Source organism: Osmerus mordax, chromosome 20 (assembly GCF_038355195.1).
Source record: "Osmerus mordax isolate fOsmMor3 chromosome 20, fOsmMor3.pri, whole genome shotgun sequence".
In the NCBI taxonomy this organism is placed as follows: Eukaryota; Metazoa; Chordata; class Actinopteri; order Osmeriformes; family Osmeridae; genus Osmerus; species Osmerus mordax.
Window position 1 is genome coordinate 1,586,041 of NC_090069.1, and position 17,205 is coordinate 1,603,245.

At 49.7% G+C, this 17,205-nt stretch overlaps 3 protein-coding genes across 4 annotated transcripts; 1 reads left to right on the top strand and 2 right to left on the bottom strand.

Annotated features, from left to right (window-relative positions):
• Positions 1–740: 740 nt before the first annotated feature.
• On the bottom strand, positions 741–3,603 carry cimip2b (ciliary microtubule inner protein 2B). Its single transcript, XM_067258540.1, has 6 exons — positions 3,539–3,603; positions 2,861–3,084; positions 2,606–2,760; positions 2,097–2,220; positions 1,765–1,977; positions 741–877 (listed from the first exon to the last, which is right to left on the bottom strand). Exons 1-6 carry the CDS (start codon positions 3,601–3,603, stop codon positions 807–809), a joined length of 852 nt encoding a protein of 283 aa, XP_067114641.1. The 3' UTR covers positions 741–806.
• Positions 3,604–5,261: 1,658 nt separating this feature from the next.
• si:dkey-106l3.7 (uncharacterized) lies at positions 5,262–8,681 on the top strand. Its single transcript, XM_067258600.1, has 6 exons — positions 5,262–6,116; positions 6,989–7,135; positions 7,248–7,419; positions 7,565–7,641; positions 7,833–7,936; positions 8,304–8,681. The coding sequence occupies exons 1-6, from the start codon at positions 5,262–5,264 to the stop codon at positions 8,407–8,409; spliced, it is 1,461 nt and encodes a 486-aa protein (XP_067114701.1). The 3' UTR covers positions 8,410–8,681.
• A 147-nt stretch (positions 8,682–8,828) lies between these two features.
• On the bottom strand, positions 8,829–16,019 carry rnf208 (ring finger protein 208). 2 transcript variants are annotated; one of them, XM_067258601.1, is made up of 2 exons: positions 15,978–16,019; positions 8,829–11,477 (listed from the first exon to the last, which is right to left on the bottom strand). In XM_067258601.1, exon 2 carries the CDS (start codon positions 10,250–10,252, stop codon positions 9,461–9,463), a length of 792 nt encoding a protein of 263 aa, XP_067114702.1. In that variant the 5' UTR covers positions 10,253–11,477; positions 15,978–16,019; the 3' UTR covers positions 8,829–9,460. The 2 variants fall into 2 exon arrangements, with proteins under 2 accessions (XP_067114702.1, XP_067114703.1); XM_067258602.1 differs by having other exon boundaries at positions 8,829–11,482; positions 15,978–16,006.
• Positions 16,020–17,205: the final 1,186 nt, after the last annotated feature.

The window sequence follows — 17,205 nt, forward strand, 5'->3', positions numbered from 1 at the left end:
ATGTATTTCCTGATGCCAAACACGGCATGCACAAGCCTACCACAGTGGTTGATCCTATGTTAGGATGCTGCCTTAGAGAAGCACCCAGACAAATCCAATTACACGTTGCATGGTTCTTTTTCTTTTTTTCTTGTTCTTTTTTTCGTGTAAAACGCTGGTAAAATAAGGTGCTACTTTACTCATGTGTTGTGTGGTTATATCTTCGTCACCACCCTACCCCAATGGTGTTTTTGTATGACAGAAATGTTTTGTACATATTTAGGTTACTGTATGTACATCTAGATTTGTGAAATGGTTGGATGAATAGTGCTTCGATTGGAGCTACTTTGCACAAAAAGTACATGAAAATGTACTCTTGCAGGTTGATTTTGAGCTAAAGAATAGACAACCAGCAAAGTGTGTCTCTCCAGTTGTCTGAGGCTAAAGAGTTAGTTTGACAGTATCTGTAATAATGTGACGTTTGTGAGTTAATCATCCCTCACTTTAGTATCCTACACCCACAACCTTTGAATGAGGTCCTTCTAATATACTAGGTGCTCCGTGACAATCAACATTTGCAAATAAAGACTAACTTAAAGAACGGTTTCATTTGTAGTCATGTTGTGTGTTCAATTTCACCCCACTTTTCCCTTCACTTGCTGAATACAGTTTGACGCGATGCAGTGGCATCTAACTGGCTTGAGAACCATTCAAAAAATACAAGACTTGTACATTTCCTGAGTAGGACTAACACTTTCATGCTCTGTATATCCTTTTATTGATCCATTTCATGGCTGTGGACTCCATCACCAGGCCTCCGTCTTCCTCTATGAGCCCCTGATGCCCAGTGTATTGTGGGTAAGCTGTCCAAAGGTTTGCCCATACCTGAACTTGTACCCTGTGGAAAAAAGGACCACACTTAAGCTTAATTTATACTTCGGTCGCGGACACTTTTGAAATGGTCGCCGACGAAAGAAAGTGTCGCTCAGGCTGCTGCATTTATACTTCGGAAAACAGTCGCCTGTGCTCAAGGTTCGCGGGACGTAAACAGAATCATTTTACCGTTACATTCATAGCTATGGTTACATTGTTAATGCTTTGTAGCCTAGGTGATCAATCGGAGAAACTGACCATTTTAATTTTTCACTATGTGACGACATCCGCACCAGTAGAAATTTCTCCTGGTAGGCGACACTTCTAAGCGACGGTTAAAAGTTTCGACCGAGACGTCATTTCTGTCGGCGACCTTTTCAAAAGTGTCTGCGACCTAAGTATAAATTGGGCTTTACCTTCCAGACTGACACAGAAACTTAACTGATGCTAATCTCAGAACACAGAGTCCAGTTAAGTCCTGAAGCCCTGTACTGTGCAGAAACCATCTGTGATCATCTCAGTGTTTTGTGGTCATGTCAGTGTTTTGTGGTCATGTCAGTGTTTTGTGGTCATGTCATTGTTTTGTGGTAATGTCCGTGTTTTGTGGTCATGTCAGTGTTTTGTGGTCATCTCAGTGTTTTGTGGCCATGTCCGTGTTTTGTGGTAATGTCAGTGTTTTGTGGTAATCTGAGTGTTTTGTGGTCATGTCAGTGTTTTGTGGTCATGTCATTGTTTTGTGGTAATGTCCGTGTTTTGTGGTCATGTCAGTGTTTTGTGGTCATGTCAGTGTTTTGTGGTTATCTCAGTGTTTTGTGGCCATGTCCGTGTTTTGTGGTAATGTCAGTGTTTTGTGGTAATCTGAGTGTTTCGTGGTAGTGTCAGTGTTTTGTGGTCGTGTCTGCTGAGACCCACCAGGAACGTGCCCGGTGTAGGAGGGCAGCAGGCCGTGCTTGGAGGAGTACACCGTGGGCAGAGACGGGAGGCTCCCGGGCTCCTCCCCTCGCAAACGCACGGACGTGACATCACTCTTCATTTCCTTCCCAAACTGGATGAGAGCCTTGTTTGTTGTGATAGGGTATCCTGACCCAATCAGGAAGCGGGACTTGGGCACATACCCTGTGAAGCCTGCACACAGGACATAAGAGAAGCTATTTCAACTGAGTCACCCTGACTGCCCATGCAGAATGGGTGACTGTGTATGGACGTTGTAGACAGTACAGCCTAATGAGGATGATGTTCTGTACCGGAGATGAAGTACTTGTGTGGGCTGCTGTCATCCATGAAGTAGGGTGACCCCTTGGGTGTCCAGCAGTTTTCCCTGTAGGGGGCTGGCTCCTTCGAGATGGCTGTTAAAGGGGTTTCTAGCTTCTAACATACACACACAAACACACACACACACACATACGTATATAGTACAAAATCGTTTTTGGTTGCCCAGTGAGGCTATGCTGTTTCTGGTGATCAAAGACAAGGACAGTTTTGATTCAATAAAGCCAAGCTGCTGACAGTAATTACGGTCCTGTTACAGTACACCTGTGCTTGGATAATGATTGTGAACCAGCAAAGGCTGTAATTGGTGTAAAAGGGAGGTGGCTCTGATTGTAGTGCTCCCCTGGCATACCACGTCTGCCCCAGTTGAGTGTGTGATGGATACATTACACACAGCCGACATTGAATCTTCACCTTGCAATATTAATCAGGGATAACCATGATCTTTGTGTGTGTGTGGGTATTTGTGTGTGTGTGGGCTTACATTGTACCCAGAGGTAGAAGTTTTGTTGACAAGAAGGGGCTTGGCTGACTGCATACGAGCCCTCCTATGCTGGTCTCTGTCGAACTCTGTCAGTGCCTCTCTACACGTCTCCGCGTATGTACGTGAGAAATAGTTCTGGCTTTTTGGTACAAAGCCTGTATTTCAAAAAAATACCACAGAAACACACTTCAAAACCGGTGTTCACCTTGAAACATATTGTACGTGCGTGAGTGCGTGCGTGGGGATTAATCGCACCGGTGTATCCCGGAATCATCCTTTCCAGGTTCCTGCGTTCTCCATTTTGAGTCCTCCAGATCTCGTCGCGTGGACCAGTGTCTGTCTCCGTGGACGGGAAGCGGCCCGAATGGAGCACCAGGCGCCGCGAGCGCGCAACCTCCGGAGACGTCAGCAGCTTGGCGGTCAGCTGGCCATAGGTCTTCCCCAAATTGTACTTAAGCTGGGGACAGTAACCTGCATACCTGAGGGAGACGTAACCCAGACACGATTCAGTTGGACGTGTAACAGAGGCTACTGAATCAAGCCATAAGGCGCCAAGATGTTGAACTGTCGCAATGTTTCATCAAAGGCTTTATGATTGTTTCTTTCCCCAGGAACGGTTGCCATTGGTGATCACTGTCACTAAATACTTTCGACCTCACCGCACTGACTGCTTGTTGTTGAACACGGCGTTTTTGTGAGCTCGCTTTGCTTCAGATACCGTTTTCATTTTGCCACTTAAGTTATAGTAAACAAATGAATAATCCACCAGCATTGAATTGTTTACTGATTGCGCGCAGAGTGTAGGCACATTTGAACTATCAACACAACATGAGGGAATAAGGTTATGTATTTTTTGAGAACGTCTAAACCATGTGTGCATTATGTGTTTATTTCGTATGGTAAATGGTAAATGTATGGCTATGTTTTACCTACCCCGGGATGTACTGTGGATCAGGTGTCACCAGAACCTTGCTAAATTTAGGGGGAAATTCTTCCATATTGCCTGGACGCTAAACTGCACCGACGCTGGACACAAGTGCAAACCAAGAGACAGTGCAGTTGTGTTTGCAGGTGGTTGCTAGAGGTTGGGTTTGAGAGGAGATAAATGTCATCGTTCAGACTAAGGTCAAGGTTCTATTATTTCGTCACCGTGGGGCCATTATGAGGTAAAATGGGGTCAGCTGTGTCGTCACAAACAGTTCATTACTAAATAATTTTGTAGCCTCGCAGTAAAAAAAAAAAAAGAAAAAAAAAAAAAAGAAAAAACACACAAATTGACTGAAAAATGATAGAAGTATTTACATTTAATTTCTGCATAACGTTTTTCTTAGTTGTTAGGCTTCTTAAAGTAGGCTAACCTAACATTTCTGTCCATGTTTTTAAATAGGATAAATACGCCCTCAACTAAATAAGAACAACTATAATTATTATTAACAGTGGCATTAGTAGCTGTGGTAGGATTGCTATTATTATTATAATTTATTTATGTACTTACTTACTTTTTATTATTATGAAGCGACTGGGAATAAACTTACTGCACTAACGTTTTTACAAGTTGTTGCCTACACTGACATCTAGTGAAAGTCCATGAGCGTGGCAACTATTCCGCACTACAAAAATAATCATCCACCCACCATTTGTCAAAAAGCTGTCAACCTAGTTGCTATTACGATACATCGCTGAATGTAGTGCACAGCCTACAATATTCTGCTGACGTCCCTGGACCGTAAAGCATGCATCCATGAACTTATCAATAACAATATCAATACGTGACAGCTACATATTTGTCAGACAACTTCTTGTCTACGTGCAGACATTATGTTACTGCGGGTACACATGATAACGAACACCAAATAACAGAGCATTGTAAGTGACTGTTGGAATGTAAACGTCATCACCTATGGGTCTGCTTATGACTGAGTGAGACATACCATCACCATTCACCTGCCGTCAGGAATGTCGATTTTTATCAGCACACCGGAATTCTGTCTCATCTCACACATGCCATGTAGTCTTTAGACAGAGCTTTGTGCTAGAGAAGTCACAGACACCAGGGCTGTCGGTATGTCTAGGTTTGGTCTACCTTCTCACCCTTCAATCATCTTCCCTGTTTCCTGTCATCACTCAGCCATGTCCGTGATCAGGGCGTTGTTGTGGACAACAACAAAAACTAATCCTAAAATACAATGTTGATGTTTTAAACAGGAGCCGACTGGTTTGTGAAGCACCATTGTAAGTAATGTAAAGACTGATTTCGTTTCGGCTGAGCCATGTAACAGCTTGCCAGACTGATACCTGAGTTTAATCATGTTTGTTGTATAGCGTTGGGGTCAAGAGGTGTTAAGGTGAGTCAGTTTCAACAGGAAACAGCCTGCTTCAAGTAGCTCTCTGACAGCAAGATTTATAGGGAGGCGTGACAAGAGAACGTAGGCGGACTGACAGAATATTTCAAATACACCATCGCAGACTCACCTGTGTCACTTCACTAGTGAGTCAGTTTCTTGAACCAGTAGCAACTGTTCCTGTGCTGCTGTGTGTCTTCTTTACGTAACTTGAGGAGTAAACACGACTGAGGAAGGCGTGAAGAAGAAGAAGAAGAAGGAGGGAAGAAGAGGACTTTTTGACGTTGGGGAGGAGAAGGCCAAAGCTTTTGGAGATGAATTTGTACAGCAGTTTTGGGAACCTTCTGGAGACCTGGGTGTCAGAGGGAGTCTTCCCAGACTCGGCGGGGAAGTGGCCAGACACGGACTCCGGGGCTTCCTTTACGCTGTCGGAGAGCGAGCCGCTGTCTAAGCCTCACCCCAGCATTTCTCTCAGGTCTGAGTCCAGGGACTCTGGGATGGAGATGGCCAGCCCTGTGAGCCCCCTGCCCTCCCCACACTACCCTGGGATGGACACACGGTCTCCTGTCGTCCCCCTGCCCTCCCCACACTACCCTGGAACGACCCTGGATACAAACGCAGACCTGGCGGGCGCTGGAGGAGGAAAGGAGGTGCTCTCCTCCTCCCCCTCCCCTCCCAGGTCTCCTGACCTCCCCCTGTCCTCCCCTCCCAGGTCACCCGACCTCCCCCTGTCCTCCCCCTCCCCTCCCAGGTCACCTGACCTCCCCCTGTCCTCCCCCTCCCCTCCCAGGTCACCCGACCCCCCCCTGTCCTCGTCCTCCTCTTCCTCCCTGTCGCTCGGTCTCGCTGAAGCGCAGGCTCCCCTGGGTTCTCCGGAACATGCCATGGCCATGCACCTCAAGCTGGAGCAGACCCTGCAGAGGACAGACACAGACAGAAAGCTGGGCAGACAGAAGAACTCGCCGTTGCCCGGAGACCGGGCGCCACGGAAACGGTGTGACGCGGCTTCCCTAAGCACACAGAGCTCCCAGGTTCTCAGGACAGGTCAAAGGTCAGGAAGTCTGGGTCCTGGGAGGAAGGTGGGACCAGCGGTGGGGAGACAGCCGGCCTGGGAGAGACACAGACGACCCCAGTCGCTCTATCAGGACAGGTTGCCTGTTCAGACAGAGGTGAGCTCCTGGTCAAGCTGTACTTGATGCTCACTGATCATTGTATAGTCTTTCACTGAAAACGATCTGATTGGGTCTAGTACATCGGCCATCATGTGTTTTTCATGTAAATCGTATCTGATACACACACACACACATTCACTCACTCACACACGCAAACAGTTATAGACAGTTCCAGACAGTTCCAGACATGCTTTTAATTCAACTGTATGTTGTATGTCATGTTGCAAAACAGTGTATCGGTCTGTGTTGGAGCTGTACTTTATGAACCAGTCGGTCTAGTTGAACCACATGCATGTGAGGAGTGTGGGTGTGCGTGCGTGGGTGTGTGGTGCTTCTGGTGACCCCTGACAGACATGGTATGCCTTCTGTGGCAGATGGTAGAGATGATACTGTTTTTTCCTGAGAGTAAATACCCTTTATTTCCTGTAATGGGCAGTAAACACATTCCTATTCTATACAGAAATATTCCTCATTCTCTTTCATCTGTGCCTCTGCGGTGACTGATTCAACCACAGTATGTGATTGCAACACAAGCTAGGTGATGTGTTGAATGAATCAGGCAAATTCCAGTGCCATTAAGAGCCAACTTTCATTCTTATTTCCTGCTTTTAGTTTAAGTTATCTTTAGAGGTTCAAAGTCCAAATTAATATTTGGTTTAACATTCATACACTGGTCTATTCCTTGCAAAACGTGTGTATTATCGAGTATTTGTTAGAATGATCTTTGTTCAACTAAGGTTTTATTGCAATTATACATTATTGGCAAACAATGTGTATATAGCCTTTTGAATCACATGATTTGATGAGGCTATTTGTAATAAAGGTTTAAAGTTCTGTTTATTAAACACGTAATTTTTTGTTTTATCCAGGAAGAAATGAGGATGGGTCTTAGTCCTGGTTTAGGCTATTTGGAGCAATTGTGTCGGGTGTTGGAGGAAATGGCCAAACTACGGTTGCAAAACCAAAGGCTACAGATGGAAATGGATTCTGTCCGAGCGCAACAAGTCATGAGTCAGGTAAGATGACGACGTTCTGGGAAAGGAATTACTAACTTCAGCCAAGTTAATGAAGTATCCTAGTCGTCATGTGGAGGCGTACTGTGTAACACCTTTCTATTTTATGACTCAGATCACCGAAACCCACCGACATGACTGTACAGTCATTGAAAAGAACGAGCAGAGTCCAAAACATAAAACAAACGACATTTCCAGACTCCCCCCTTGTCAAAATGATGACGGACAAGGTGACTTTCGTCGAAGGTCAATGTCGGACACGCATTTCTTATCTCAACAGCGGAAAAGTAAGTAGGCCTACGTTAATAAAAGTACGTTAGTTAATCCTCCAAGTTATGTGTGTGTGTATATGTTGTTAGTTTCATTGACCTTCTGTGTACGTGGGTGGAAATTGAAATAAGGACCAACGTTTGTAAACTTTGTCTTCCGCAGGGACGCTAAATATGGACACTAGAGGGCAGTGTCTGAACAGCGACGTTTTGCTGGAACAAGAGGACGATGAAACGCAGGTAATATTATTGGTAAAGGCCTCCTGTTCATCTGATATGCCTACAGTACAACCCTACCGTATCCAACTCTTTACAACTGAAGGCATGGCTCTATTTGGTGTGTTTTAAAACGTACCATTTGATTACACTTCGCTTTTGTTGTTTATAAGGCACATCTGTCTAAATATGCTGAACAACATTTGTATCCGCAGAAAACAAAGAGAGACACAGCGACGAAGGACAAGTCTTGGAAACTGAAGATAAGCTCGTTGAAAAGAGAAGGATTTAAACATTCATTCTCAAAAGAGAAAAACAGGTAAAAAAAAAAAAAAAAACGTGTTGAGACTCGAAAAACAGCGACCCCTAGAGGAGAAACGAATACATTGTTAACAGTCAGTTGGACTGCCGCACAGTGCCTCTATATCAGGACAGTGTTGGCTGTAACAACATGGCAGCCAGTTACGTTGCAGGTGCACTGGGCCATAGCTAATGCACTGTGTGCTTGGAAGCGTCAATGAGAGAGCACATTTGGCCCGCGCATCCACTCTTGGGAATATTCACCCAGAATCAGCCAAAATGGCGTATCCCGTGTGAACAATAACACACATTAGTCCCAGATTCTGAAACGCCTCACCCAAACTATCTTGAGTGTTTCTCACGCTTAATTCTTTCTGTTTACGAAGCTCACAGATGCATCCATCCATAAAAAATTGGGTAGGCGACCTGTTTAAAAGAAGCAAAACAGCCCCGGTGTTCATGGACCGGGCTGTTCCAGGACATCACAGCTGACCAACACAACCCCACTCTTCACCCCTCCGTGTAGCTCCTGTTAACATCTGAAGTATTTCTTTATTTATTGTCTGCTCCATTTGTATCCAAATTATTTATACTCCGATAAATTTGTAACATGTTTTCTATCCTTTTGCATCACTGCTTCTGTGAATGTAACTGTAAGTGCTTGTAAGCTGTGATCCCTTCCTTGTACATGGTATACTTAAGTCAATCAACCTCTAATGCAAAAGCTCTGACTGGAAGATATAATAAAGCCAGAAAACAACATACCTCATCCGCTCTAGTCCTCGTCTTTAGTCTTCTTAACACTCATCCATTCCCTCATTCTGATCCTGCTTATGCCTAACAATGATACTGTATTTAGTCAACAACGAACTGCATGGGGGGAAATTGAACCTGTGATCACTTGATCTGCAGAAAAATGCTCTAACCACTGAGTCACACCCTTCACTGACCTAACCCTTAACAGTAGCATGTCACCCACCAACAGCCAACTTCCTGTATCTGGACTGCCCCAGAGAAGTTCATATCCAGAATACCCAGTACACCAAACAAGAGCTGGTTGGGTTTGTTGTTTTTTCAACTTGTTTATTATTTTTATTCACCTAGGTTGAGGGGGAGGAGCCTCCCTGGGCATTCCCATGTAAAGAGATGTCAACGACAAACACATCCCAACAACAGAGGGTGAAAGGGATTCAGTCCAGGATTCAGTCCAGGATTCAGTCCAGGATTCAGTCCAGGATTCAGTCCAGGAATCAGTCCAGGATCCAGTCCATACATAAAATACATTTATTTGCTTTATCTCTCTGTTTCATCAGCAAGTGTCACTTCACGATTCCATTTTAGTCCCAGACAGCTTCCACCTGTGCTATTAAATATATAGATACATCTGTGGTGGGTGGGGTTTGTATGTACGTGAGAGAGAGAGGAGAGGGGGGGGATGAAGGAGGAAGGGACTGGGAGAGGGCAGGGGGGTTGAGGAGAGAGAGAGAGGAGGGGGAAGGGAGGACAGGGCTCAGCCTTGCCAGGAGGGCTCCCGGCTGCCCCCCTACATGATGCCACAAGAGGACAGGGGGTTGGCGATCTGGCAGGTGCAGGCCGACTGGCAGTACTGGCGCACCGTCTGGTAGCAGCTGCGGTCGGCCTCCCCGCCCCACTGCACCGGGCCGTTGGGGTCGGACGGCAGGCGGCTCAGGATGCTGGTGTTGATGGCAAGGGCAGCCAAGCCGTAGTCGGTGAACAGCACGGTCTCCCGGCGGCAGGTGGGGCAAGAGATGAACTTGTACTTGGGGCAGGACTCGTAGAGGATCTGCAAGCACTCCTCGCACACCGAGTGCAGGCAGGACAGGATGCGCGGCCGCTTGCCTGCAAAGTTGTAGGCGTGGCCGCAGGTGGGGCAGTCCAGGGGCTCGCAGGGCATGACGGAGCCCGAGGACGAGGAGGAGGCGGAGGACGAGGTGGAGTTGGAGCGCAGCACGTACTGGTTGACGATCACGTCCTCCATCTTGTAGTGGAACTGGTGGTAGCAGATGTCCGTGGTGGCGCTGGCCTTGCGCTGGGCCAGGAAGCTCTGCTCCCGGTGGGCCGCCGGCGCCTGGGGGGACATCATGGGCCGGGGGGGGACCGCCATGGTGGTCCCGGTCACCTCCAGGGCCATGTCACTGCATGCCTGGTTGACGATGATCTCGCCCTCGCCCCCTCCATCCCAGGCCACCCTGGGGGGAGGGACGTATCGAGGCTGCGTGACGGGCACAGGGCACTCCCGGGGAAACTTCTCCGATTGGATGATCTTGACGGTATCCATGGGGATGGCGACGGTCTGGCGCCTAAGGCAGGACATTCGCTCGCTGGAGGGAGTCTGTCTGAGAGAGGGGGGGGGGGAGGGGGGAAGGGAGGGGGTGGCTGGAGTCTCTCAGACCGGGCCCAAGCCTGGGTCTGGGTCTGGGACCGAGGGCGAAGGTGGGCTCTGCACGGATGAGGGCGTCTCGCGGTCAGCCATTCGAGGGGACGTGGGGACGAGTGGCTCTGTCCATGTTGCTTTCACAGGCCCTCGAACCCGCAGCCCGTTAGGCGGACTGAGGAGGCTGGCTGGAGCTCCACACCCTAGTGCAGTATTCCTGGAACACAGGAACCAGTGTGCTGATAACAGCTCGCTGATATAGAGCCGGGATAACAGTCCAGCTGTACAGGCTAACGGTCGGTTAGCTCAACAGTTAGTTCTTTGTGGCTTTTAGGGACACAGGCCGATGTTTGGGTGCAGTCGCTTATGGAACACACTGTAAGAGAAATGATCAGGAGATATGTACGATAGCCTTTCAACACCACAACTGTGCAACAAGCAGCATGGACACACAGGGATATGTTCTCAATGATAACAGCAATAAATAATCTCAAGTGTTCACAGTAGACGTTGACACCGACACACACAGAGTTTAGAAATCGCAAGTTTTGAGTTCAGAGGCGTTTTTGTTTGTTGTTCGCCTCGTGCAGAGCTCTTCTGCTGTTCTAGGAAACTGACGTCATCCAATCCCACGCTGCCTCTTTCGATCTGACCAGGGGAAACTGACGCAAAGCAGTCAGGGAGTTTGTTTCTACGTGGTTGCTGAACACGAACACTTCCTTCCTGTTTCAAAGCTGTGGTACAGTCTTTGTGTGTCCGTGTGTGTGTGTTTCTGAGAACAACCTGCAAACCGCCCTCTCTCTGTTCTTAGTCCAATGTGGCAAAGTGAAATCTTGGCCCCCTTGGTGGCAAACTGATAACGCAGGCAGGAGGGGTGGTCTTTATTTGGGACGTGTTCCAGAACGTTCCAGAGGCAACGGAAAGCTCTTGGAATGGCTCCTCTGGTCCGAAAGCAGCCCTCGAAGGAGGGAGGGAGGGGGGAGGGGTGAAGGGGCGCTTGACTTCCAGAGCCAGTCCTTCCACAGGCCAACAGACTGAAGGCTGATAAGGGTCTGATGGATGACCGTGTCCTTGTTACCCCCAGCCCCTCTGGGACTCCGTGGAGAGCAGACGTAGCAGGTGATCAGGTGGAGCAGTAGATGTCCTCAAAGACCCTCTGACACAGCTACCCTTGGGGAGAGAGGAGAGGAAAGGGTTGGTGGATTGAATTATTACAAACCAGATATGAAACTCACTCCCCACCCTGCTTACTCATTTCCTCATACGGTAACACAGTGGAAACATCAGCCATGTTTCAAACATTCATACAATGAGTGACCACGAGGACTGTTCTGTGAAGATAGCGGGATCGTAGGAAGAAGGCGACATCAGAGAATGTCGTCCCTCTTCTTTGAAATCACATGGAACCGCTCGCGAGCGATTCTGTTTTCACGTAATCGAAGCTTCAGCCGTGGCGTTGTGAGAGCAGGAGTGCTGTCGGTGAGCCTACCTCTGTCCTCAAGCCTCTAGCATCCTGTCGGCCCTCATTAACTTCCTGCTCTGAGAAGGGGTTGCACGTAACACGTATGTGTTTGTGTGTGTGTGTGTGTGTGTGTGTGAGCAAGCGAGTATGAGAGAGATCAAGAGTGGGTCTATTGTGGAACGTGGTAGTCATATGTGAGTGCAGCATCTGGGGGTGTAGTATGAATGGAGCTGTGCTGCGCACGGCGTGCATCATGGACGGCTGGTGGCGAGGCGAGCAGCGGGGGGGGAATGACACATCTCTTCTCTCCTAGACGGAGCTCCGAACAGTGATGCCGGAGGGAGAGAACGGAGAACGGGGGAGGTGACCTACATGCCGAGGAGAGCGAACGAGAGGAGAGAGAGCCTGAGAGGGAGAGAGAGAGGGAGAGAAAGAGAGGGAGAGAGAGAGAGAGAGAGAGAGAGAGAGAGAGAGAGAGAGAGAGAGAGAGAGAGAGAGAGGGAGAGAGACAGAGAGAGTGAGCCAGAGAGGGGGGGGAGGGAATAAGAGAAAGAAAAAAGGGAGCAAAGAAGAAGAGCAGTGACATCCTGTTTTTCTATTTATGGCGTCTTTATCTGAGCACCTTCACAGTGGTTTTTCTACCCACAACCTCTGCTGGCGATTCATAGCAGAGCGACCGCTGTTCCTCACAAGCCAGAGTGCTCTCGTCCATTAACACCTACCCCAAACGGACACACACTCTCACACACACACTCTCACACACACACACACACTCACACACACGATGATACAAAGCACGCCGCGCAGATTTTTCCTCCTCCATCTCCATCTTCTACAGATGGAGATGTACATCGACGGTGTGCGTGACAGTCTGGAATGTTCTGGAACGGCAGATCCATCCATCCTGCCGTCGGTCGAGAAATGGAAGAGCAGCCTGCCTCCCTCCAGCACCGCAGTGCCGCAACGCTTCTCCAAAAATAACCCCTCTCTCACCCTCTCTCTCTCCCTTTCACGGACATTAACGCTCACCCACACCAGCTCAGCCAAGAGGTGTGAGCACTGGCTCAGACGAGGCAGAAACACGGGCTCGTGTGTCACTTTAATTCAACAGACAAACGCATGTGGTTCCTAACGCAGGCGATCAACGGCTATGGAGGTTCATGAGGCGTTGGAACCACATGCGTTTGTCATATTTCCGCCCACGACATCCATACACATCCTCTGCCATATCTTTTCCAGTCTCCAAACACAAACACCACACTAAGTCAGACGGGGGCTCGGGGATTGTTTCGCACTTCAAATGACCAATATCCAGGGTTCCTTCGGAGATTAACCATCTCAAATTCAAATCTAGTTCGGTGACGGGGGGGGGGGGGGGGGGGGGGGGGGGGATTTTCCAGTTATGTAAGAGTCTCGGTTTATCTCAACAGGGAGGAGCAGCAGTCCTGGCTATGGGAGTTGAGAAACGGTAGCTTCATGCTGTACACACACTCACAAAATACACACACTCCTCATCCCCTGGAATTAAGCTAATGAAATCATGCGCCCATGTGACCCCGTCAGCACAAACAGGCAGAAAAGCGAGGGGGAGAACAGATGACTCTGGCAGGACCAGGGATCTGAGGGCCCATCCCAGCTATCAGTCCGAAACGACTAGAATTCCTGCTTTCAACATGCAAACACATGGAAACACAGGCCTACATACACACACACACACACACACAGCACATACACACACACACACACAGCACATACACACACACACACACAGCACATACACACACACACAGCACACACACACACACCACACACACACACACACACAGCACACACACACACACAGCACACACACACACATCGTTCTCGCCCCCATGCTCCCCTCCCACATGAACTAGTATGCCACCCATTACATTCCACTAGAACACATAAACACTTAGACACGCACACACGCACTAACACAAACACACACACACCAACACAAACCCGCACACAAAGACACACACACGTTTCCACACGTACACACATACACACAAACAAAATGCTCCGTCCAGTCCTCTTCCCCGCCCTCCCTCCTGGAAGCATTCCACCTGTGCAGAGCGGAGAGCTGAGAGGAGCCGGGCACCTCCTAGTCAGAGACACTATCACCACCTGCCTGTCTGCTCACTATCTCTCTCTCTCTCTCTCTCTCTCTCTCTCTCTCTCTCTCTCTCTCTCTCTCTCTCTCTCTCTCTCTTCCCCCTCTCTCTCTCTCTCTCTCTCTCTCTCTCGTCTCCATTTCTCTCTCTCATCCACCCTCTCTATCTCTCTATCACTATTGCTCTTTCTCCATATCTCTCCTACCCCCCCCACCCCCCCAGTCTCTCTCTATCTCTCCCCTCCACCTCCTCGTACATCAGACGATCACCCCCATGACTGGAACCAGACGCCAGGCCAGTGGCCCTGGCGGTGCAGCCTCTGTGCCCCACACAGGAGCAGTCTAGTGGGGGGAGCTGCCGCACACACATGGGTGTCCACCTCCATGTCCCATATCTCCCCCTCCGTCCGTGGAGGCGAGCGTGTACGACGATTACATAAACATGACGGGCAGGGAGCTGCCTCACGCTAATCCTCAGCTTTCTACGTGATCAGTCAGTGCTGATTTGCGGTGGGAAATGCGGAGTGCCAAAATGAAAACAACGCAATCGGGGGAAAAATACCCCCCCCCCCCCGGCTGTGATGTTTGTTTCGACACAGCTCTAGTAGGCTGACGTTCTGGTTGTTTAGTTGTTGATTTGTCTTAAATGCTGGTAAAATTCTGGAATACACACCGATATCTGTATCGACAGTATGTTTGCTACATGTATCAAATCACAAGCAAACATCAAGTGGCACGTTCCTTAAATTCCCGATTTTTATGTATTTGTGTTTTCTGTTGTGTTCGCACTTAATCCACGTGAGCCTCAGCGGCGGTTAGTGACTCTGTGGTGTGGGGCGGCTCGAGAGGCTTTTAAATAATTCATCTCCCGTCACTCCCGGCAGACAATCAGCCATTTTCCCCCTCGATTCATCCCATCCCAGCGCCCCGTCCGGCCTGACGGAGCCGCGACGCCCCCGGGGAGCCCGAGAGATCCACACCAGCAGAAACACAACAGTAATAACCACAATAGCTCCTCTGCACACACACGGCCTTGCGAGGGATTTACGAGGGGTCGATATCCCGGGGAAATATTGATTCTCGCTGAGGCTGTGTCTCGGGCTCTTGCTGCTGGGGCTGTGAGCGAGAGTGTGATGTGAACGAACGAGGGCTGTGATCACGCGACGCTGGGCTGGGACAGCGAGACAAGATGGAGGTCGGTGTTGTTAGCGGGCGTGCGTGGCGCCGACGTGGACCTGCCTATTTGTGCGTGTGTGTGTGTGCATACGTATGTGTGCGTGTGTACACGAATGCATGCGCGTGTATGCCTATTTGTGTATGTTGTGTGCTTGCCTGTGTGTGTGTGTGTGCAGCCCGGGTTCCTGGTTCCGTCAGAGAGCAGGTCCTGAGCGCTGCGTGTGGGAGGGGTGCACCAGCAGCCTTCGTTATGCAACAGCAACACGACGGAGCCAGAGACTGAGACTGCAGCAGTACCGCTGCACGGTCAATACTGAGAACACTGTACCATGCTGACAGCTACAGAACAAGCAGTTCCTGCTTCGCCCCCGCCCCCACCACACACCCCACCCACGACCCCCCCCACCCCCCCTTTGCCCTCTCTGTCTGCCTGTCCCTCTATGAGGGGGGGGGGGGCGTCAAGTGTCATAACCTCCAGAGATATGATACCATCAAGATATCATCAAGATACCCGTTGCGCAGTAAACACATTGACGGAATCTATTTAGAGGAACGTGCATGTGTGTATGTGTGTGTGTGTGTGTGTGTGCGTGCGTGTGTGTGTGTGTGTGTGTGTGTGTGCGTGTCCTTAGAATACTGCTTGTGATGCAACCACCTCTGCAACCACAACCTGGAATGCAACAAAGACAAAGAAACACACATATACGCGCACGCACACACACACACACAGATCTGCACACAACCCCAGAGACAAAAACACATTCACACACACGTTCAAATGTCCATTGATAAACACAGATCTGCAAACACACACCGGGCCACACACACGCACACAGGACACAGACCCTGCGCCTCTGCACACATGTTGACGCTCATGTTTGCCTTCATCTCACCTCGCTTGGTTCTCTGCTCCTTCCTGTCCTCTCACTCCTCGCTCCTTCCTGTCCTCTCACTCCTCGCTGTTTGTGTTGTCGTGTGCCCCGGATCGTTCCAGGAGGAAATCGGTGTTGTGTGGGGGTTAGGTTGAGGAAGATGAACAGTCCTGTCGTGTTTGGGATGTGAAAGCGGTCCTGTTATTCCTCGGGGTTCGGCTGACAGTCTGGCACCGGGAACGTTGTCTTGGAGCTCCCTGAAACAGACCTGGGAAAGGTTCGCTGCTTCCGAGAGGAGGAGGGAGGTGAAGGGATCTCCGTTCCCTTGCGCCGTATCGCCAGGACGAAAAAGGACCGTTTGAAAGATGGAGGGAGCGTAAGATGGAGGAAGAGGTCTGTCGGCGGGGCGGGGTGCGTCACTCCAGCGGCAAACGAGCAGCTCTCCCTCTCCTCCTGACTTCCTCTCCTCCTCTGAGCGCTCGCCTTTGTCCTTCACTCACTCTCCCTCCCTGCCCCTGGATGCTCCGCGCAGTGCTGTGGCTGGCCGATCTATCTCCATCCCTCCCACCCCCTGTTCTCTCTCTCTCTCTCTCTCTCTCTCTCTCTCTCTCTCTCTCTCTCTCTCTCTCTCACGCTCTCTATCTCGCTCGCTCTCTCGCTCTCTCTCTCTTTCTCTCTCTTCCCTTTTTCTAACCGTCCGTTGGCCAGTCAGGTTGGGTTGTGTAACGACCTGAGCTCCAGCCTTCTGTCCGCGTGTCGCCTGTCTCTTCCTCCTCTCCTCCGGCTGTTCTTTATGTCTCTCTCTCTCTCTCTCTCTCCTGGTCTCCTGTTCTCCGGTCCTTCAGATATTCACCCGGCGGTTCCCTCGCGTCTTTTCTCGTCCTATCTCTGGTTCCAGGCGCTCCTCCTGTTCTCTCGCGCTGCTGTTATTCGTCAGCGCGACTCTCTCTCTCTCTCTCTCCTGCTGCGCTGCCTGGGCTCCCGTCAATGTGGCTCTGCCGCTCTCACACACACACACACACCCTCTCGCGCGCGCATGCTCCTGCCTAGCTCGGTCTCTCTCTGTGTGTGTGTGTGTTGCCTCTCTCTCCCTCGCTCTAGCGCGCGCTCGCTCTCTCTGACTCGCGGTTGCTGTTGCAAGCTTTTTCTCCACCACCCCTCCTCCCCAGGCTGTCTCTCTATGTCTCTCTCTCTCTCTGTCTCTCTCTCTCTCTTTATGTCTCTCTCTCTCTCTCTATGTCTCTCTCTC